General features: G+C 29.4%; 3 protein-coding genes across 7 annotated transcripts in view; 2 read left to right on the top strand and 1 right to left on the bottom strand.

The window, feature by feature from the left end:
- LOC122531848 (gem-associated protein 7-like) overlaps nt 1–9,645 on the bottom strand; it is a 38,852-nt gene extending 29,207 nt beyond the window's left edge. For 2 of the 4 annotated variants that reach the window (XM_043660104.1, XM_043660103.1), the window contains exon 1: nt 9,419–9,645. The gene's annotated coding sequence lies outside the window, so the exon portion shown is untranslated. Of the gene's footprint in view, nt 1–5,007; nt 5,108–9,418 lie in introns of those variants that run through there. The other 2 variants (XM_043660101.1, XM_043660102.1) reach the window with 2 other exon arrangements.
- Nucleotides 67–2,438, top strand: LOC122531841. Its single transcript, XM_043660086.1, has 3 exons — nt 67–298; nt 399–991; nt 1,583–2,438. The coding sequence occupies exons 1-3, from the start codon at nt 247–249 to the stop codon at nt 2,075–2,077; spliced, it is 1,140 nt and encodes a 379-aa protein (XP_043516021.1). The 5' UTR covers nt 67–246; the 3' UTR covers nt 2,078–2,438.
- Nucleotides 9,646–9,751: 106 nt separating the features above from the next.
- LOC122531843 (RNA-binding protein 24-like) overlaps nt 9,752–23,819 on the top strand; it is a 32,725-nt gene continuing 18,657 nt past the window's right edge. Inside the window, exons 1-4 of one of the 2 annotated variants that reach the window (XM_043660091.1) lie at nt 9,752–10,167; nt 15,598–16,006; nt 17,402–17,528; nt 21,293–21,353. In XM_043660091.1, coding sequence (XP_043516026.1) covers nt 15,734–16,006; nt 17,402–17,528; nt 21,293–21,353 — 461 coding nt within the window. In that variant the 5' untranslated portion in view covers nt 9,752–10,167; nt 15,598–15,733. The remainder of the gene's footprint in view (nt 10,168–15,597; nt 16,007–17,401; nt 17,529–21,292; nt 21,354–23,819) is intronic. The other variant, XM_043660092.1, reaches the window with a different exon arrangement.

Here is a 23,819-nt window from a genome sequence, read left to right as displayed (position 1 = left end):
ACATATTTCTATAAGTATTTAATATTATTGTTGTAATTAATAATAATGTTAAAAAATTACATATTTATTATATGTAACAAAGACCCACATTCTAATAAGAAGACTAGATCATCGTAATTAACATAACGGTATTTAAAAAATACACTTTCACAAGATAAAAGATGAGGGCAACCCGCAGGTTTTAGATTCTCTAAAATAGGTTCCTTAGTTTCTTTTCATTCTCATTCAGATCGTTGCACAGTAACAATGAATTTCTCGACTTTTGTGCTCTTAATTGTAGTCTTTATTAATCACAGCAGTAAGTATTTGCATTTATATTGAATATTGATAATAATAAGCTCTTTTATATTCTAGTGGAATTGTATCATTAATTGTTATTAATTATTATTATTATTTAGGAATACGTTATAAAGTCTCAGCAACGACAGAAAATGTAAAAGTGACACGTAGATCATTAGGAATAACTACCGACAGCGACGACGTTCAAACATCAGAGAAAGAAATCTCTCAGATGGATATATATTCGAAACAAAACTTGATAAAATTACAAGAATTAGAAAGAATTGCGAATACAGAATTTGACGGTTCAAATAGAAAATCTAAAATTTTAAGAAGTTTAGCTTTTCTAGCTGGTTTAAGTGTCGGTGGTTTAGCAGGTGCAGCATCATCCGATATAAAAACCTATACTAAATTGCCACCGTTAAGTGTGAACGTCGATGCTTCTCGAATTTCACCTCAAGTCGCTGCAATTTATGATCCTTATCCTTATGTGTCATATCCTTCTATATTTGCCACTTCTTTAGGAGTTTATCCGTTTTGGGATTTACTACGATTACTATCAACCAATGGATTAAAATTCAATCCGCTAAACAATAATGATGAGTGTGTACAAGAAGCACAGAAAATTGAGAGCATCAGAGCACCGAGCAACGCTGATAGTGACAAGAATAAAGAATCGGAAGTGAAAAACGATCGAAACGTGGAAGAAAAGGTAAGAATTTAGTAAAATGAATAAATAGAAATTAGAGCAGAAAATTATTCGATGTTTTATTTTTTATTGAATTTATTGCAATTACAATTTAAGTTTATGCATTAATGTAAATGTTTTATATAAATATATTTATACTTTCAAGCACATTTAACTTTCACTTGTGTTCGGTAACTTTTATTAGCTTTATATTATTTAATTTATATGACAATTTTATTTTTTATAAATTTTTCATTCAATAGAAATTGATTTAATGTGTTTATAAATTGTTACTAAAATATTTAAAAAATTTTTATAATTTTTTGCTAAATTTTATAAACGTGGAGGAAAATTATACTGTTGTAATATTTCATGTAATATAAATATAAATATGTTCAATTATTCATATAAATATGGTATATGGATTTTGAAATTAATTTTTTCTACACATAATTCAATATTTTTCCTTAATTAATATTTTCTAGAAAATGAAATTACATTATAATATCATTATACACAGTTAGTTATAGGACTGACTTTTGTTATAAAAAATATTTTAAAAAGTAATTAATAATTTATAATATTTTTCATTTTTTATTAATTTTTTATTAATAGATGGCATCACCTAGTATTGTATGCATTATGCAAAAAAGAGTTAATGAAAAACAAAGCTCGGTGAAAAATGTTATCAAAAAAAATATTAATGATTTGTCAGCGACCTCAGGACGACAATCTCTAAATAAAACAACTTCGACGAATACTACGCAAAATTCAACGACGGATAATCAAACAAATCCACCATCTTATGGTTATTACTACGGTGGATATCCACAAAACATAAATCACATCGATGTGACTACAAATTCATATGAATATCCATATCACGATTACGAACATATTAATTATAATTTACCTCCCTATGATAAACCAGAGAATTTTTATTCAGATAAATATCATTATTATCCTGTTCCTGTTGATTCTTATCCGTCAAGTCAATTTCACCAAGAACGAATTCCTGGATACTTGCCTGGTGATTACAAAAAATTCTTGTATACTTCAGATAATATACCACCAGTATACACCAACAGTGATTTTAGACCTCTGGTGTAGGGATACTGTATTCACTGCGTAACCATGTAAAACATGTTTATAACAAAAATGATAAATAAAACTTTTTACTTGCAAATTATTAAAATAATTTTTACGAAATATTTTACAGCATGTAACTAAGCATTTTATTCAATTAAATAAAAGGATTATTTCTATTAATAGTAATAGCACAGATGAGATATACGAAACATAGAAGGCTCATATATTTCATCTGTGGTAATAGTAGTAGAGTAATATTGTTAATAGAAATAATTACATTCTTCATGATTAACAATGTTATTGACTATCTATAACGCTGGATATATTAATAATTGCGGATTGCTTTATTAAACTGTTTCTCTGACAAACATATTGCCTTATAATTCACAATTAATATCAATATTAATAGATATTAATAAAATGGTGAAAATGTTAATATTATTTATTATTTTAATAATCCTGTATCGTTACGTAAATATAAGGATCACATTGTATATAATATTTTTACTCAATGATATAATCATACAAGTGCCGTAAGCTGTTAAGAACTAAATTGTTTGAAAAGTTCATAGTGAAATATAGAAGCAAGAAATATTAAATATTAATAATTTCCCTCCTTTTGATGACATTTTACTATCTATTAATCTAATAACTGTTTGTTTCAAAAATTGTTTAATGGATTCTTTCGAGCAGTACACTAAGTTCTATGATAAAAAATTTTATAAAGTAGATAAATAGGATAGAGCATTTTAATTAAGATTCAATATTTCTTAATTTAGCCATTATTTAAAAAAAAAGCAATATTTCTTTTGAAACAATATTTGGATATTTTTAATTATTGCACTTAATGATCAAATAAAAATTGAAATTCATTTGAATTTTGTGTTATTTGATATTCTTCTTGCATTCTACCGTATATATAATTTTCAATAGAATTTTATATCTGAATGGTTAGAACTGCTACCGACTTTCTGAATAATCTAATACATTATACAAGTTCGAAATTAACATATACGTTAAATATCAATCACATATTGAAATTTTTTTATATTTTTATGATAAATCAATAATTATAATTGTCGATATTACGTTGTAAAATGAAAAATTTGCATATTTTCATAATTTCTATCATTATATGGAATAATTCTTTTATACTTTAATATTTATGTTTTTAGAAATGTATTCAAAATATTACGATATGAATAACTCATTAAAGGAATTAACAGAACTTTTTTGAAAAATAGTAGTCAACCAAACTAATGACACTTTTATGATATTGAACAAATGAATAATAAATGTCAAAATTCTGGTAAAAAATATATGTATGAATATATAAACACATATATAATATTACATACATGGACAAGTAATAATTCTTTAAAATTCATTAGAAAAAGAAAAAGCGCAATTTCTGCAAAATAAATACCTAATGGAAATATTAATACTAGAAAAAATAGACAGAAAAAGATGAAAATATTATTAATGATATGAAAGATTATTAATGAACATGAATATATCTATGACGAAAGTGGCAATTATTTCAAGGATATGAATAAGACAAAAATAAATTGAAAAGCATTTGAAAATGAAGATGGATCAAGCATAATGGAATTACTTGCTATTAATGCAAGACATAAGATAAGTGTGTATCATACAAATATTGGAAACGATAACAAACATTAACGAATTTTGTCAATAGCAATTAGTTATCACTATATATCACCATATATTATGTATACATATACATCGATTATGAGTATTATTATATAATTGTGTATTCAATCGTGTATATATCAAATAATTATTAATATTATTATATAATTGTGTATTCAGTTTTTATAATGTAGTACATAATAGTATTTTAAATTAAAATAAAAATATTCGTGATTATAAGATATTGTTTCTTAAATATTTAACTCTTATTTTAGACATAGAAATATTTGTTTCATGAAAACGTTAAAAGTGTTTCACGGTTATCAAATTACTTTTTTCTCTTTAACATTTTGTATGTAAGTATTTTATAAACATTGTTAACCAAACATTGTTTCTTTAAAATGAATCCAAAAGAATCGAAATCCAAAGCCAATTTGTGTAAATAATTTCTCATTAAAAATAACTTACACCATGTAAATATTATTTTATTATCGAAATCTTTAATTGATGGAATAATTTAGTCATTATAATATAATTACTATATCATATTTATCATGATATTATAACTAAACTATTCCATTGATTGAAAATTATAACAAATATAAAAATATGTTTGTACGACACAACACATTTTTAATGTAAAATGATTTGCATTGATTAACGTTTAAGGTAATGGACGAAATAATCAAATGTTGCTAGAAACAATGTAAGCGACGCGGTCTTCCGTTATCGTATGAGTTCGTACACGAAAATCGTTCAAATCAATAGATTTTTCGCCCAATTTATTGTGATTGAGGTTACGACTGTTACACAATATAAAGAATCTTTCGCAATCATTGTAAAATATATTGTAAAATATATGAAATATCAGTGGGCCTCTCGACCATCAGTCAATCATAAGATTGTCATTCTGTAATTCTAATGCATCATTGGCAAATCATCCTTCACATTTCAATTATATACTATTATCAATATTGAATATGGAAAATGTTCAGAATAGTGAACAATACCAGTTACTGTCCGAAAATCTCGAGACTTATTTTGCATCGTATGTTAATAAATAATATTTAATTATTAATTGTAAATATAAGCACTAATAACAATTATATATTCTTATAAAGACCCTGTCTAAAAAATAATAGTGATCAGCCAAATCGTTTTTCTTAACAAATCGATTTTTCTCAAGTTCTTTGTTAACTATATATTATTTGAGCATATATTCATGAATTATACAATTGTCCTAAATTGCTACTACAACTAACAATAAGAGAAAAAAATTAATGCAAGTTGCAGGTTACCTTTCTGCACAATACCCGAGTAATGGAATGTAAATTATAATTCTTTTTAATTGTTGATTAATCAGCAAACTCTCCCGTCAGAATCTACCAATCGGACAGCGTGGTTCGCAGGGAAGAAACCTGTTTTATTTTCGGACGAGTTTGGAGGGCTGGGCTTCTCGTCTATTTCGAGAAGGCCGCCACTGCTGATATTGTGTTTCTAAAGACGCGAATATTTTGCAGCTTTTACGAATGGCTTTTCACAAAGAAAATTTTTCTTCTGATCTTTGTTATTCATTAATTATTCGTTTATTTACTCATCATAAATTAAAAGTATTTTAATTATATTTCTCAATCGTTATTATTATTATTAAATTTTTAATAATTTCTTTTTATTATTAAATCTTTAATAATTAAGAAATATTAAAGAAGTTAGATAGTAAGATATTCTTATTTAATCGAAGAATTATATTTTCTTTTTTATGATATAGGTATTCCAAAACAATATGTTAAAATTTTTAAAACGATAATTGTGAATTTTTTATGGGAATAATTCAAAAAGTAGGATCCAAGCTTTTTCACTTATTAAATATTAACAATAACAAAGATATTTCATATATTTACATTATCATACAATCTATGTATTCTTGTACCTTTAATTTGTAACATAAAATCCGCGGTCTACTGATAACACATATTTTACATATTTTTAAAGCGAGAAAGAAGAATGTTCAATAACACTTTATTACGTAAAGAAATTATAATTGTTTTGATAAAATCCAGTAAACATTAAAGAAGTGCAAAAACCTATACACATACTTCGTTATTTTGAAACTTAATGTATGAATAGGGGTAGGCTCGATATATTGGCACAGTGTTGCGTGCGCGGTTATGCAATAAGCAAATAGGAAACGATCAACTTCCTTCACGGAAGCGTTAACTCTTTTTTGAGAGGGGAAGGGGCTGTCGATATTATCACGGCAATGTGCTAATGGACATAGTTCTTCAGAAACGGCATAGATTATCTATTGCACAAGTTCTTAAAGGGTGCCAATGTATTTGTTATTTTAGATCATTTAAATAGTTTCAAATTTATATAACATGAATCGATGGTGAATCTCTGTATTGTTATGTGAGGAAGCAACTGACTTTTTTCCCTTTTTCTAAGATATAAACTTACTCTATTTTGAATTATTGTATTTTACTCTACACAGCGTCCGATAGATTGTCGCGAAGGTATCTATGCGATCAGATTAGAGTGTGTCTCTTTAGGTCTAAATATATAACGGGTGTCAGGGTTGAACGCCCTGGGATTTCCGGTCTCCATCATGCGTACTTTGATTTTCCGTTTTTTTTCCACTTTCAGTATGAGCACTTCTACTCTCTTCATCTCCTGTCACTGTTCCTCCTTTCTCCACTTTTTTTTCTACGTCGCTCGTGCTTTTTTCCACGCGAAACCTAATAGCCTTGCATCCTCTAGGACACTTCAGGACTATTTCCTGCGTGTCGGACAAACCGGATGAGAAACCGCAAATGTAAAACTCCACAGAGTGTTTTAGTGAAACGATATGCGAATATTGCGTTCGTGTATGTTAAAGAAACAATTATTAAAGGGCATGCAATTCTTTTCAATCAATTTATATTTTTCATTTTGTTGCTATAGAAGGAAGATCCCGACGATTTGCCTAATGTTTTTTCATCATGTCTTCAAAAAATTTCATAATTTTATAAAATGTAAAAAAATTGAAACTTTTTAACTAGTTTTCCATGGGCTAGACATAATTGGAAGTACGACAAATGATTTGATTTGTAAACCTTCAATATGTGATTGAAAACAATATAAAATATAAAACTCTCATGAAGATAATTAATACTTTTTATGAGTCTTTTAAGCATATTTTACGTTTATTTTATACCGTGTATTACATCTTATTGAATATTTGTGCACATTTGTAACGAGGTTTTTTCTCAAATTGTACTTGCAAATAAATAAATATATATATATATATAGTATAAATATATTTACAAGAGCAATTTGATGTAATGAATTATAAATAAATAATTTGCGTGTCTTTTCTTAAATTTTATATTAAAAATTATTTATTTTAGTTTTAATTATACATTTCCAAACAAATTAGTAAACGATCAATATTTAAAAACATTTACAGGAACGTAAAAAACCGTTCTTATAAATAGAAAATTATGTAGAAAAAAAAATTTTAAAATGCAGAATTCCACAGAATACACATAATATGAAAAATATATAAATTATTCAAAGTATTATAAATATGGTTACGAAAAGAACTGTAGTCCATTTTCTGTGACAGATCATTTGATAAGTGAAATTTTTCATTAACTTGATGTGTATTATTAAAGAATATTTTATTTTACTCTGTTTATTAAAGAATATTTTATTTTACTAGTAAAAGTATTTTTTAACGTGATACAAATTCTACATTTTGCCCGCATAAAAATTCGCAGTGTAATAAAAATGTAATAAAAAATATGTAATAAAAAATGTAATTTTTCATAAATGTATAAAAAATAACAATTTTTTTATACATTTATGAAAAATTTGAAGGCACAGAAATACACAGAATGTACATAATACGCAAAAATATGTAAATAAACTCAAAGTATTTATTATAACTATTGTTTAATAAACAAATCAATTGTTTATTTAGGTTCCATTTTAAATCACTTCTATAAAAATCTGAAGCTAGATAAAAATCCACAATATGAAATTTTATCAGAGGAACATCTCATTCGTAGATAATAAAAATGTCGATTCATCTCTTTGGGCCGAATATCTCGACGTTTCTTAAGGGTGCACCTCATCGAGTATGCAACGACGACGAAACAACGTATGTAAGCATACTATCTACAAAATATGTTTTGGACACACGCATTTTGATCTTGCTGCATATGTATACAGAGGCGAAAAGGTTCGTTCTGTGTGTAAATGCACTACGCTCGGGTAAGAACTCTGGGTCTCGTATATGGGGGACGACAGAGAAGAGAGACAGCTGTGGGGCAGCTGGCAGCGCGTGCCACGAACCTATGGGGTCTCCTTCAAACGTAGACGACGATGATATCCTATACTTTGTGACACGTAACTTACGGCAGGTTTCGAACAATGCTACGAACAGAGGTTAACGATTCTGCAGAATCGATGAAGAGATTGGTTGAATTATCTTTGCTATAAGATTGTCTATAAGATTGTTTAAAAGCACTAGTTTAGTTGTGTCTTGCTGTACATAGTCATTTCGTGTGCCTATATATGGAAACATATGCCTTGGAAACTTTGGGGGTTACTCCACGTGATATTGATTCCTTTATACAACAAACGGTGGTAAATAAGATTATTTTGTTTAATTTAGACATTTATTTAAAATTTATTTAATTATAGATTAAATTTATTTAATTATAGTTTAATTTAGACATTTATTTAAAATTTATTTAATTATTATATTATTATTATGTGATAGTATTTATTTAATACTTGTTAAGGACTAATGTTGCATTAATGCAACAATTCATTTGCAAATTCAATTTAATCAGTTTATATTATCAAGTTTTATTTTTTAATATTGGACTATAAAAAGAAATTTCAAAGATCCACTTAATATCTTTTCTCGATGTATCTTTTATCTAAGTTCTATAATTTTATCATTAAATTATGATAAATTATTGCTTAGTCCTTAATCGACCAAGATATTTTTTATAGAACAAGATATTGAGAAGCATTGGAAGCAATAAATTCATTTAGATATTATTTAAAATCAAATTTGAATTTAAACAGTCTTAAATATAAATGTGCAATTAAGAACATTATGCATTGAAAGATACGTCAGTTGCTAAGTTGAAAAATCTTATATTTCTTTTATCTATTATTGTTTACTTTTTTTTTCATAATTTGTTTTACTTGTTTATGGAAAGTGAGAATGAGAAACTGGTATTGTGTAAGATTGAACGGGACGTTGGGCTTCCTTGAAAGTTTTTCACCCGCTCTAAAGAAAAGAGATCAGCGGGTTCAAAGCCTTCGGGGGAGCGTTTTAGCCTAGTGAACATCTGCCGTCGCCTGCAACGATAATAATTCGAACAGCTGATACTCCTCGACGGACCACCGTCTTGCTTCGTGGATCCTGTAGAACTGTAGGATCATTTCGGGTTAATACTTTCAAATGTTGTCGAAAGTGTGACAATGTTACATTGTTTCCGAATTCTGTTGCATTTTAATTTCCAAAGTACACTAAAAGTACACGAGTCATAATAAAAAAAAAATAAATTGCAAGCAACGATACAAAAGTTAACCGACAATGTCTTTTGTTTATTTTCTTTTCTTTTTTAATTATTACAGTAGGATGAGTAATGCTATCACAAATTTCAAACAGGGAATAAACGGACATCATTTTAAATCATAACTCGTTACCTTATTGTTAGAAGAAATAGTTCGCTTTTTAATTCGTAAGAAATGAAATGAAAAATTGTCGATAAAGCATATTATTATTGATAAGTGAATACAAGGGATTTTTCATTTTGATAATAATCTTTTAAGCTTCTAAACAACAGTTGATCAGCATTTAAAATCCCTCCACGAGGTAAAATGATAAAGGATTTGTCAACACGTCGTCACTAGTCGATTCTACTTTTTTCATCTCATTCGTGTCTTATTCGGTCGTCGTTACGCTACGCCACTGGTACTAGGATGTGGAGGGGGGACCGAGTGAACCAATGAAAAGAGAAATCGCCGAAGAATCCGGCGAACTGGCGCGCAGCACGGTAACCGCAAACTTAAAGGCAGTTCGGTACTCGCACGTGGGCCTTCGTTCGTGTCGGATGTGCGTGCGTACGAAAAATCGCCAATTGTAAAGGACACCGTCCGTTACTACGTACGTGTCATCAACAGTGTTTCGCCGTTAACATCATCGTTCATTAAACGTGTCAGACCTCCTGAAATTTTCTTCGCTATCGTAGTAATGAGTAAAAATTTTATCGTAACGCGAACGGCTCTTGTGTGCACTGCTAATTTTTAACATCGGTCTTTGTCGTCAATTAATTATCTCATTAGTTAGAAGGATACTCACGTTATTGGTGTGAATTTCTTCCTGGTGTTTCTCATTGGGATTAACAGGCAACGTTTCAGTGATCATCAGGTGATAGTGCTTCGAAGAATTGGAGGTGCGTATTTAAAAACTCGTCACATATTTCGTTAATTATTCAATGTTAAAATATACTCTATGTTCCAATTCTTTGATAATATATAACGAAGGAATCATTAAATACGCATTATGTTGCGTATTATCTCTTTACAAATGCATACTGTGACGTAATCGTTTGCCCCTCATTGTTGGCCATTAATGTATTCGAACCAAAATAAGTTTTTTCCCAAATATTACGAAAGCTTTTCTTATATGTACGGTGTTTAATGAATTTAGATCAATGCTGGCGATATGAATGAATTTTTATATTGTAATATCAGTTTGACAAAGTAAGTAAAACATATCAAGAGATCATAAAATATGTATAAAAAATACAGTTTACCTGATGATCAAATATTTCGACGAGGCCATTTTGCGTGTTCGTGAAACGATCTGCTTAGTCTCTTTGGTTGCTCCTCTTTCACCCCCATTGCAGCGGTCTCGTCGCGACAAAGGGGTACACGACGACGGGCACGTGTACCACAACGTTTATTAATAAACCTCGACGTCGGCTCGACGATTTCTCTTTAGCAGAAGGCCTGGAAACGTGTGCAGGTGATTACAGCCGTCTGGCGTAAATGAACGGGGAAACCTTCATTTTTTTCATTGCTTTTTTTCTCACCATCCAACGAATATACATGCTATCTTAGGATGTAGAATATTTTTTACTAATAACGGGAAATATAGGTACTTTTATTGTTTATTGTAATCTTTAAACAATAAAAACAATGATATGTATGTTCTTATAAAATTTTTGAATAGATGTAAGAAGTTATACTATTTAAACAAAGTAAATGCTAATATTAAAATTAAAATGATAATCATATAATAAGCTCATTAATTAGACTGTTATTGTATTTTCATATATACATACATATTATTAAATATTTCACAAAATACAAATTTTATTAATATTAGAGATATATATAATATATAATATAAAAATCTAAAATATAACTTTTTTGTCCAACAGAAATTATAACGTTTGCGTCAGAAAAAGAGTAATTAAATCTGCATCATTCTGAGAATTAGTGCACATTTTTAATGTAAATTGTTCTGAACATTGCTTCATCTAAAGTCGTACTTTAAAAGAGTTTCGTATGTATATATAATTGACAATAATGATTTGATTCACGTTGCAAAAGTATCTTTCTGTAAAGATTTTTTCATGGTCCATAAGTAAACCCGGGCATCGTCTTGTGTTTTCTAAAACTTTGGCCTTTGCGACTTTGGCCGAGAAGATATTTTAGTGTGTTTCGTCGAGCCTGTGGCAATTGGCCAGTGTCGAATGCGAGAAGCTACGCCGTGATCAGAACACGATTGTTCATAAGTTGAGGCTTATTTCTATGAAATTACTTCGATTTTTTCAATTGGAGATATATACAATATTATTCTATTAAATTATTAACTATAATAAAATATAAATATTATTTTCCTTTAAACATTATTTTCTTCAGCTTATTAAATAATGTTAAATTTATTCTATAATTGAATTGATAAATTTAATGTATCAGTATCATTAATAACTTGAAATATTCTTTAGTCGTGTCACACGATTATTAATGATCCTATTTTTAAATACGATTGGACTTATAAATATATGTTATAGAATACAGTAATACAGAATTCATTGTTTAGTTGATTTATGACACAGTTGATCTATGACATAGCTTTCGTTTTCTGTAATTATTATAATAATTAATTGTTTAGCCAATGGTTGACCATATTATCTGAAAAGTTAGAAGTATTTTTTTTTTAATGACATTATACATAATGTATAATTATAATTTCTCTAATTACCAAACCTCCGTATAGTTTTAAAAATATTGTATGAACACATTTTTTTTTTTTTTTGGTTTTATAAAAATTAGCTAATTTATAGAAATCTTGAATTTCCGATATTACTTTTTATAGAATCGTTCTACTCGAGTCGGTGTGAAGATTCTTGTGCACTGAACCAAATGCATAAATGTTCCCGTTTTAAATAACTTTCTAATTTTGAATGTTACTTGGATATTCCACAGCGTTTTCTTGTTTCAAGATTCCCATGTTTCTATAATTTACAAAAAGGATACCATAACATTGTTATTGTTCTTTAAGTTATTTTTTCTTAATTTCCTATAAATTATTACTATAATATTATTAATATTATCCATTGAATAATTATAATTTTAAGATAAAATTAATTCAATACAAAATTCAAGTAATCTGTCGTTATTGTAATACAGATTTATGCTAACAGATTTATAGACAATTTCATTTTCTCAAAAGATTCAGCGCCTATACTACTTCTGCGAATTGTTATTATCCAAGCTATACGCGAAAAGTGCTACTCTTCGAGTGGCTACAAATTTTGGCCACGTATTCGACAGGAAACTTAGAAAAAATTGAAACTACGCGAGCCATAGTATTTATCAACATAGTGTGTACGTAATACGGTCGTTGCTTCCACGGTAGCTGAATTCAGAAAAGCGGCCTTTATGCTCGACCGAACGTCCCAAGTGTAGTTGCGTTCAGTTCTAGGATGGGGAAAAAGAGGGAGAAAGAATGGAAAAGAGAAAGAGCAACCAATGGTGGTGGAGGAGGAACCCGATGGCAATACAACAATATGATTATACGGCGTGCTGCACCGGTTTTCTGCAGCAGCTGCCGTCGTTTTGGGGGATCCGACAGAAACAGACGAGGAAGGGCCGTCCTGGCCGAAGTGGTGCACTGTCATGGATGGTGCTGGTAGTAGTAAAGGCAGGTGGGGGGAGGGGGGTTGCAGGGGGTGATGGGAGAGGAGAGGAGAGGAGTGATCAGGAGAGACCGTAGGGCCCACCTCGCACAGGGCCTGGTGTGCACAATATGAGTGAGAAAGAGGGAGTGAGAGTATGGAGAGAAGGAAAGAGGGAAAAAGAGAGAGAGAGAGAGAGAGAGGGGGGAGAGTGTGGTAGAAAGAGGGCCCTTTCTATGTAAACTGCAGACCTCTATTTCTATCTTTATCTTCAGCATTGCAGAAACTCGAAAGCCGAACCACCACGAAAAATACCCTACTACTAGCAGCTAGGTTCGACCAGGCAGTTCTGCTCCTCGCAAGAAAACTGGCTCCCTTTTTAGGCCGTTACCGAGCCTACCTTGAATGGAGGTCAGGGTCCCTTCTCTCTTTGCCCTTTTCTTGTTCTCCGAGGTACCTTTCCGCATCCTTCTTGTTTCGGCACCACCGTACCAGTGGTGCCTGTTTCTGTTCTTGTTCCTGGACGGTAGACTCCACGACGGTTTTCCCTGGTTATAATAGGGGTCCGGCTTCCGCGCAGAAGGGGATTTTTATCTGTTCCCTTTATATGCACGAAGCAGTCATCGATTCAAGAGAATTGAGAGAAGAAGAGGGTAGAACTGTACTTGGAATATCGGGATAAGAAAGGGGAGAAACGGTTCTTTCTTTGGCGCGATGTACGATACATGAAATCTTTTTTTACATGAACATGAATGCGCGGTATGCTTGTGCACTATGTTTGCGCATTTAACGAAGATCATGCGGGGCGATGGAGCGTCGTGTATCACGGGTATTAAATTCTAAACGCGTACATTCTGCTTTTTCCTTGTTTCATGTCGCGCTCCGTTTTACCATGTTTCGAATTTCTCTTAGAATTCCATCGATGTTACCTTTCTTTACAGTAAGATTACATTTCAAACATTCCGTAATTTATCAGTCACTTTCGTCTTGGAGTAATATTATTACATATGTATCCTCGATTTATTTATATCCTCAAAAAGAATTTCTTCGTTAAGTTTTACATACTCTATTTTACGTGATTACAGAATCAAATATATTTGGAAATTCAAATAAAATTTATTCCTTTTCAATGTTTAATTCTCATTTGTCCTCCATTTTTCCAACTTAATTTGTTCCTTGGTGTCAAATTGACACAATAGTAAATAATTAATGTTTACAATCAAAAAATAAATAATTAAATTTGCAAATTCTTGTATTGGTAAGAATAAATATACCAAACAGTAAATAAATCAAATTTCTATATTTAATTGCGTGTAAGATTTACAAAAATCCTATTCTCACATATAAATTACGTACAGATCGATTTCATATCTTGATCTTACTTTCTTTAGTCTCGTTATAATTGTATGTTATAATTATGTTCCAAAATTATAAACGTTTACACGCATTATTGAAAAGGTGAATATATGATTGTATATAATATAATAATAATAATTAGAACGCATTACACCCGTCAAAGGACTTGAAAACGAATATTATTTACAACTTTGACAAAATATTTTGTTACCAAAAATGTCGAAATTATATGTTAGAAATATTTGTATAATATGTATAATATTTTATAAGAGAAATATGCCAAATTGATATAAATTGACAAATGAGGATTAAGGTATATAATAATGACGATGATGAATAATTTATCAATAATATTAGAATAAATATTGATACCAAATGTATAACATTTTCATCTTAGAAAACAATTTTTCGTTTTCATATTGCATAAAGAAGTAATAACTTCCTCAGTGAATATTAAACTTTAATAAAATTAGTAAATTTTAATGTATTTTGAAATAGTAAACTTTAATGAACTTCTCAATAAAATTGATATTAATTTAATAAACAAAAGAGATTAAATTACTTCGTTTATAGTCGATAAAAAATTAGACTCCGAATATTGATATATTTTTATGAACATAATTAAAGAAATGGAATTTAAATAGAAAATTTCATCTATTAAATATGTTATAATAAATGTTTCACTTTGAATGTTTCATATACTTTTACATATTACATTTATTAGATTTTTTTTATTATTATTACATTTACTAGATTTAATTTTATTATTATTACATTTACTAGATTTAATTTTACATTTCTCAAAAATGCACAAACATTTGCAATCTTAATAAACTGTAGATTAAGAACCGGAAGATAGCAATTTTAACAAAAATATTATGTTCTTTTATGTAAATTATGTTTGAAAGAAATATCAATTTAAAACGTATCAAGAGAGTAATTATTTAAGACTAGAATTGTCAGAGTGGTCAATATTAATTGGTAATTTTTCATAAAAGTTTTATAGAGTTAGTTTTACAGTTTTATAGATTTAGCGTATTTTCAACGAGTTTTCCTAAAATATATAAATACAACTTGTTCTTTATTCTATTGTATTGTAAATATTTTCCTATGATATAAATTTTATATCGGAATCATCTTTTAAATTTATCATAACAGTAATAAAAACGTTTCGAAAATTAAGTATTAAGATAAATAACTAAATATTAAATATCAAAATTTAATAAAAATTATATATAAAATCTATCCTAAGAATGGTTCAGTGTTAATGTTCTAGCGTACAAAATAAAAGTGACAATTTCTAGAAGTAATATATTTGAAATTTGAATTTGATTTTAGATAACCAAATCATCGCTCGTCTAAATGCTGCTGAGCCTGTGACGTGATTAGCGTTGACCAAAGTACTACAGAAGGTGTCAAAATTGAGCAGATCGTCCTCCCGTCCGGCGGCGGTGATCTCGCCAAAATTTGGAGGATGTTGATGCCTGGTGCCGCTGGTCTTAGTGCCGTCGGTGCGGTTGGTGCCGTTGGGGCGCCAGGGCCGGACGAATTAGTCTCGGGCCTTGGCGCGTTAGCCGGTACTACGCCTCAACAAAAAGACACTACATGGACGAAACTTTTCGTCGGAGGTTTACCTTATCATACGACCGACAAAAGTCTCAGGGAACATTTTAACGTGTACGGCGACATCGAGGAAGCAGTGGTCATTACCGATAGACAGACTGGCAAAAGTAGAGGCTATGGTTTCGTAAGTATCTTAAATAACACATTATTTGATATTTTGTTTGGTTGTTCCTGATTGACAGTCGTTGTTGTGAAATGCTTTAAGTTTGTGAATAGCTCGGAGTGAGTGGCTTAAGTATATTTTTCTTTGTATCATTATTGGTAATTTCTAGAAGTTATAGGTTTACTAAATCGAAACAGATTTCAAGTAATAGTAACAATATTGCACGATGAAATTTTATCAAATATTGAACGATAGAATTTTATCTTTTATAAATGGATTTATAATTGAATCGATAATAAATTAAAGCAAAACAATTTGTTAATTATTTCGTTTGGAAAATTTTTTTTTAAACGAACGTGTTGTTTGCTATGTATTTTTGCAATGGTCTTTCATTTAAATAAAATTTGAATAATTTTATAGGGTTAAATATTTTTATACACTTTCATTTATATTAAGCACGGAAGCACTTTTTCAACCGTCATATTCTATAGTCGTCACATGCGCAAAGATAATATAGTATAATTTGTTGCGATAACGCGTAACCAGTTTGCTCTCTTGTATTCAAAAAGACATGTTTTGTTAACTGTAGTATGCAGTATACCATAATGTTCTTCCTTGCGTAAAGGCTTATAGAGTACTTCGTTATCAGTTTCTCTTTTTATCACATATGTATAATTATAGGATAATATGGAAATATACGAGTCAATGTCCTTATTGCCCTTATTGTCGAAATGAATTCTGTTAAAGATATTTATTATTGTTTGCGGGAATACTTATAATTTTATGAGATAACCATCGTTATTATGATGATTTAATAATCCATAATCTTACTTATATTTTATAATATAATCTTCGTTAATTTATTTATTTATTTTACATTATTACATCTACAAGTTTTATATTTATTTGTAATTTGTCCAATAAGTTAGTTAAATTAAATTAAATTAAATTAAATTTTCTCGTACAAATTTCTTATTCATCCTGTTGAAGTTGAATATTTTTAATATCAAGTTACTGTAAATAAAAATGAAGGAAATTTACGACGAAAATTTCGAGCAAAGTTTAAAAATAATTGAAAAAAATATCTTTGAACGTGTCAATAAAAATCTCTCTCATTCTTTTAGATTGAGAATAAAAAATTTCTTTGTGAATGAACACTTTTTACCTTGTAGAGTTTATTTTCACTAATATAATAAAGTACATATATAATTGTGTAGACGAAATGGTTAAAACTCGCATTGAAAAATTGTGATCGATTTTTGGCGCTTAACCAACCGATTAGATTATCTGAAATATCCGGGTATTACATGCACGATACGTACATGGCTTGTTGTATCGCTGCTTATGAGGGGGAGGCGTGCAAGATCCAGGTGAAGCGGAAGGATTAGTCGAATAATCGATTGGATCTGTACGCAGGTGATCATGGGAGACAGGCCAGCAGCAGAGAGGGCGTGCAAAGACCCTAACCCCATAATCGACGGCCGCAAAGCAAACGTCAACCTGGCGATTCTTGGAGCTAAGCCTAGGGGTAACCTACAAGCGAGTAAGTTTGCTCAGCAGTATGTAAATGCTTATTGAATGAATATGAATTATGTGAAATATTAGGAATAGATTCTTCAATTGCTGGTGTTTTGGTCTTTTGTCGCTTGAGTGGTTTTGCACTTACATTTTCATTAATATTTAGGTACTAATTCTTTGGTTACTTTCAATTACTATTTAGCATTCTAATAGTTTAATTTTTAGTTATTAAAGCATAGAAAAAGATTTCAAATATTTTTTCGAAGTTTTTAACAGTACATGGATATTTTTTTGTGCATGTATTTAGAGTATCGTATTTACTGTCGAATGAAACAACTTAGAACAAAATTATACTGTTTCAAAGGATACAGTTTTGTTAAAATCATTTTTCAAGATTTCAAGATCATTGGTTTGTTTTTAATATTATATTTGTATTTAAAATTGCTTAGTTTAAAAGATTTTATAAAATTTAACTTGTGAAAGGCGAATAAATAGTTACTCTTTTTTTCGGTTTTATGTTTCTCTTGACTTTTATCATTAAATTGAATTAAATGAATATTGAAATATTTTATCAACTGAATATCACATAACAACTAATAAGATATTTATGTATTTTATGTAAAACAGTATATTATACAAGTATTCTTCATTTCACATTAACGTTAATTCTTGATAAAATTTGTATTCTTAATAGATCAATTTCCATTTGTATATTATATATGATTCGTGAAATTGCACAGAGAATAATAGTTCTTTCAAATTTTGTCTCGATATATAAAGAGATTTACCGGAATAGATGTCATTTCTAATCTATCAGATGATTTTTGCGCGTCATTGTCACGAGATTTACGTTGTTGAAGCGTGGCCAAATCAACGAATTTCATTCGTCACACTAACGGGTAATACATGTATACTTGGACGGAGAGTCACGCTTCTGTTTGATATATCGAGGATACGTGTCTAAGTCACTTGGAAATTCATCACAAAGGTTCTCTTAATGGGACATTTAATTCAGATGCCAATTAGAAGATTTGAAATTTATGCCTTGTAGAGAAAGTCAAATTATATCAGATATAGAAATTAGTTCGATGCCTTTGTATTGAATGTTGAGTAAAATATATTTATAAAACACAGTGTAAATTATTCTATTAATAATCTTCAATTAGGGATTTTTCATTAGTAATTTACATCAAAGATCGTCTTGACTTGAAAATTTGAAGAATTTGAATACTTATTGAATGAAAACTTTCCTCAAAAGAAGAAAGAATGACGAAATTTAGAATAAGGAATGACGCAGAAAACAATTTTAATGATCACAAAACAAAATAAAATAAATTTATCTCAAAAGGCATTGAATTAATTTCTACATCTAATTTATTTAAACCCATATTTCCTGTTAGTTAGATTCTGTCAGTTTAATTATAATCGTATATAAATTTAAGAAGTTGGAACAACGATGAAAGGGCAAAAGACAGCATTACGAACGACATTTGCGCAAATCGGATCACTTTCTTGAACACTTGCGATGGCTCCAGGCCAACATAGCTTGGCGTTTCGGCACCTAAGTCTAAAATTGCTTTAACCCGAGTGCCACCGGCTTTGTCTCTTTTTTTTTTTCTCATGCGCAAAAATCATGTTTGTCTGTGATACTTTTAGGATTAAAATGTATTTCTCGAACAAATTAACAATTCAATTGAATGCAATATAATTGGATTTTTGAGATTTTTTAAAACTAGAATTAAAAAAAAAAGAAGTTGAAATAACATATAAAATAGAAATAAAAAAAGAAAAGAATAAAAATAGAATTGAAAAGTTAGAATATTTTGTAATGTTACCTACATTCTGGGCAATTTGATATTTTAAAATTTTCTGTAGATGATATAGATTTATATTTATATTTAAAATTAATTAATATTTACATAAATAATTAATTATTTACAGTTTACATATTGTACATTATAATAGTTAAAATATATTTTTATAAGATATTTTACATTCAGAGGATATCTTGATATTTATAAAAAGTATTTTATCATCATAATATGTCAAATATTTTTTTCATTTTGCTTAGTTGAATCAATTTATATGAAGTGCTTGCTATCTTTATGTAATAAAATATTCTATATTCGTATTGTAATTTATCTGCTAATGATAATTTTGAATTTATTATGCATTATAGTCTATTTTTTTTTTATAGAAAGCATATCATTAGGATATAAATGTATGCAAAGTGTGTGTTATTTTATACATACATATTGTATATGTAAAATTTTTGTGTATGTATAAAATACAATTTTTCAATGTAAATAGATATATATGTACAAAAGAAGTTGAAAAAAGTTGCATATTAATGATAAAAACAAGTTGATATTTAAAGTCAATTGATTTACTGTGGGTAAAGTCATTACAGTCATTCATACAATATTTATTTAATGAAAGAGAAAGAAAGTTAGTAGAGTTGAAATATATTGTTTCTTATAAGTTACTTTTACTTTAAATAAATTCAAAGTTTTTGTATTTTCGGTTAACTTAATTTTAAAAATTGAGTCTTTCAATCTTTTCTAAATAAATAATATATTTTATATACAGGTTGTCTCATTTTAATTCATTCGTGCAATTATCTCCGCAATTATTCGAAAAAATCTTTGAAATAAAATTTATTTAATAAATTTATTTATTTATCTGAGAATATTACGATGGCTATCAGATTTGTTTAGGTGGAAACGTTTCCGGGATTTCAATCACCTCCACTTTTTTAAAATGGAATTATTTTTTTTTATACTTTAGTCGATGCAGACTGACATTCTCTATAAAAAAGTATCATCTATGTATGTCGAAAAATGATGTTGATGAGTTTAATAAAAAATGATGCATGAAAGTGCTAGCGCTAGTAAAAAATTTAATGAAAGACAAGGACAATATGACCACAACAAAAATATCGTTTCTACTCTTTTCTCATTTTTTATACGAGAGATTTTACAAAACTAAAGTTGAAATATCTCTTAAACTAATAATTTCGTTACATAGATCAATACTATTTTGCAACATACATAGATCAATACTATTTTGTAGGAAATTAATGTATAAAGAAATATATAATTTCATTTAAAAAAGAAATACCTCTATCTAGGCAAATTTGGTGATAAGATATCTTCTTTGAAACAAGTTTTATTTTAAATATTTATTAGAATAATGAATAGTTGCAGAGATAATAATAATTATCTTAAATAAATTAAAATGAGACACCCTATATATACAGTACCGGCGTGTAAAAGTTCAAGTACATTTTTACTGCATTTATTCATTCTGATAGTTAATTTAATATTTTACTGTATGTTAATTCCAGCTGCATTATACAGTGACAGACGTGTTCATTTTTCAATGAACTATTGAAATACTTTAGGCAAGAACTATTGATAAATCTATATATTTCACACACTGAACTTTGTCTATGTATGCTTAAAATATAATGTTTTACGAGCAATAAAAACATATAAATGATAAATACTTCATATCGGAAATACCACAGTAAAAGTAGAGAAATATTCTTCATTTCTTTTTCCACTTTGCAAGTAGAAATCTATTCCTGAAAGAAGAACATACATATACATCTGCCGTCGCGTTTTACAAACAGGGCTAAATAATATTCTCTAGTTTAGACTAGATGAAAAAGAATACATAGAGATATTTGTAAAGAACCGGATGTTCGATTTATACAAAGATGGGTGCTCGAGTTCAGGACTGGCCATTAGAAACGTAGGATTAACTTTAAACTGTTTATGATTTCAGCGTTCCCGTTCGCTGCTGGCATTCGAGCTGGATATCCCGCAGTTCTTCCTGGCCAATATGGGTAAGTCAACTACGTTGATGTGATTTGTCCAAAAATGTTAAGACTATACATGTAATCATAGTTACTGAAAAACAGCATAAGTCAAGAGGAGTCCTCGCTATTTGAAATTAAATTGCATCGTTTATATATGTTAATTTAATACGAACAGATTGAGATAGAAAGGGGAAAAAAAAAAAAAAACGATGCACCAACGATCATTCGATTTTGAGTAGTTAGGATAGTACCTACTTTTTTTTTTTACAACAGTTTGAATATATTTTTCAAATGGTTTTTTTTACAACGTATTTTGTTATAAAAGGAAGAGACACGTTAGAACAATTTTTTTTCTGATTTTTTGATACCAATTTTATTTATCACGAAAGAGGGGACAATTTTAGGAAGAAAGGGGGAAAAAAAGAAAATGAAACACTGGAAAATCGAGTACTCGCTTGACGGTTTCAGCTTGATAATGTTGTGAATATTTTGTTAAAGACAGACTATATATAACGTTTCAGCATCCTGACGCATGAGCGTAAGGGAGCAAGACGAGAATTCCCTTTTCGAGATCCTTGAGAGCGCCAAGGGCCGTTCTAAAGAGCGCAAATATAAAAAAAAATATATATATATATTTATAAAGGGAGATAAACGGAAAGAGTCAGAGAGACGTGAAACGAAATATATATAGATATATATGAGAAAAAGAGAAACAGAAAGAAGGGGCAGAGATATTTGCAAATCGATGAGAAAAGAAAGGGAGGGAGAGAGAATGAACGCGGCACACGCACACGTATCAGAAGCCATGAGTACCCACGAATTTATTTCTACAAAATCAGACTTCCGAGGATCGGCCTCTTCTTCTTCTACTACTGTATTTTTTTGGTTGTGTTTTTTGTTTCTTCTTTCTTGATGAGGTTGACGTGAAGTGATATGACAGTGATTGCGGTTGCTGAGAGATTTGTTTGTTTATTGGTTTTGACTTTTTTGGTCTTTACTCTTTTACACTCTTTTTCTTAATCAACAATAATCATAATAATCGTAATAATATTAATAATAATATTAATTACAATAATTATAATGTTATGTATAATGATGATCTTAATAGGAATTGTCTGATTAATTCGTAATAATTCGTAATACATTAGTTTTTTTTTTTTTTTAGTGAACAAGGTAATAACAGTGAGGCAACGTAGTATGTTTTCAATTAAAATTCTAAATTCTATAACACAAATAGACGCATAATTTGCCCATTAAATGTCTCAAAATCGATCACCGATGGCGACATTTGTTATCAGATATCGAATTTCATTCATCCAATTAAATGTTTTGTTACGTCTTTTATGGTTCTTTATCATTTCGTTTCTTGTTTTTTTTTTTTATTCGTTTGACGAAGCATTTTGCTCTTTTTCTCCTAAATTTTTTTCGCATTGTTTTCATTTATTTTTTATATTATTTTGGTCTGTTTTTGGTGACGGGACTTCGTCAATTTCTATTGAAACGTTTAATTTTCGCGTTAACTTTTTTTTTTTTACACAATAGTAAAAATAATATTATTGACAATTATAAATATTTATTATTCCGTGTTGGAATTAGTACAAAATATCAGGAAATACAGTCACCTTTTACGAATTTCAGTTCGCTGAATGATTTTTCGCGGAAAATCGTCACGTAGAATGTTCGCTTTGCGAATTATTTATCCGGTTGTTAAAAAAAAAAAAGAAAAGAAAAAGAAACGAGAAGAAAAGAACAAGAAGGAAATAGCAAGAAGAGATTAACCGCGTGCAGCAGAATTTCGTTGAATTATGAACGATACGGTCGATTCTTCGAAGCGGCGGATCTCCCGTATTTTTCACCGGAAATCGACCCGCACCGCCGCGAAACACGACAACGTTCATTAATTTTTCATCGTGGCAATCGATTTTATCGCGGTTTACCCCGTTTGGCCCAGTCAGATTCTTGGGCACAGCATAGAAATTCGTGGAGATATCGAACGGTATCGAATACTAGAATCGCCACGAAGAGAAAAAGAACCAGAAACACTTTCGTTCCTGTTTTACTAACACAAAACTGCAACGTTTTTTTTTTCTTTCGATATCATTGTCTTCCATATCATAAATTTCGTGTGAATATGTTTTTGAATATCTTAATTCTATGAGAGAGAGAGAGAGAGAGAGAGAGAGAGAGAGAGAGAGAGAGGAGGAGGAGGAGGAGGGAGGGGAAAGGGAGAGAAAGAAAAAAGTATCTACTAACGCATTACCATTTGATGTATGAACGAATTTTATTTAGATGAAACGGAGATCCGTCGAGTGTACAGGCTCCGCTAACCATTATAATATTAATAACCTTGTGTGTGTGGTTAAGGCTTACACTACACTTGGTGTCGCTATTGGTGTTGTATTTTTTGGTGTTGTACGTGGTGGTTTTTGAACTTTAATATAACACGGTGCACCGTCTGTCATTAGGATATTCAAGAAAATAAATTTGCATATG

Source organism: Frieseomelitta varia, unplaced genomic scaffold (assembly GCF_011392965.1).
Source record: "Frieseomelitta varia isolate USP_RPSP 00005682 unplaced genomic scaffold, Fvar_1.2 scaffold_418, whole genome shotgun sequence".
Taxonomy (NCBI): domain Eukaryota; kingdom Metazoa; phylum Arthropoda; class Insecta; order Hymenoptera; family Apidae; genus Frieseomelitta; species Frieseomelitta varia.
Note: the sequence above shows the minus strand (reverse complement) of the source record. Positions and strands in the feature narration are given on the sequence as shown.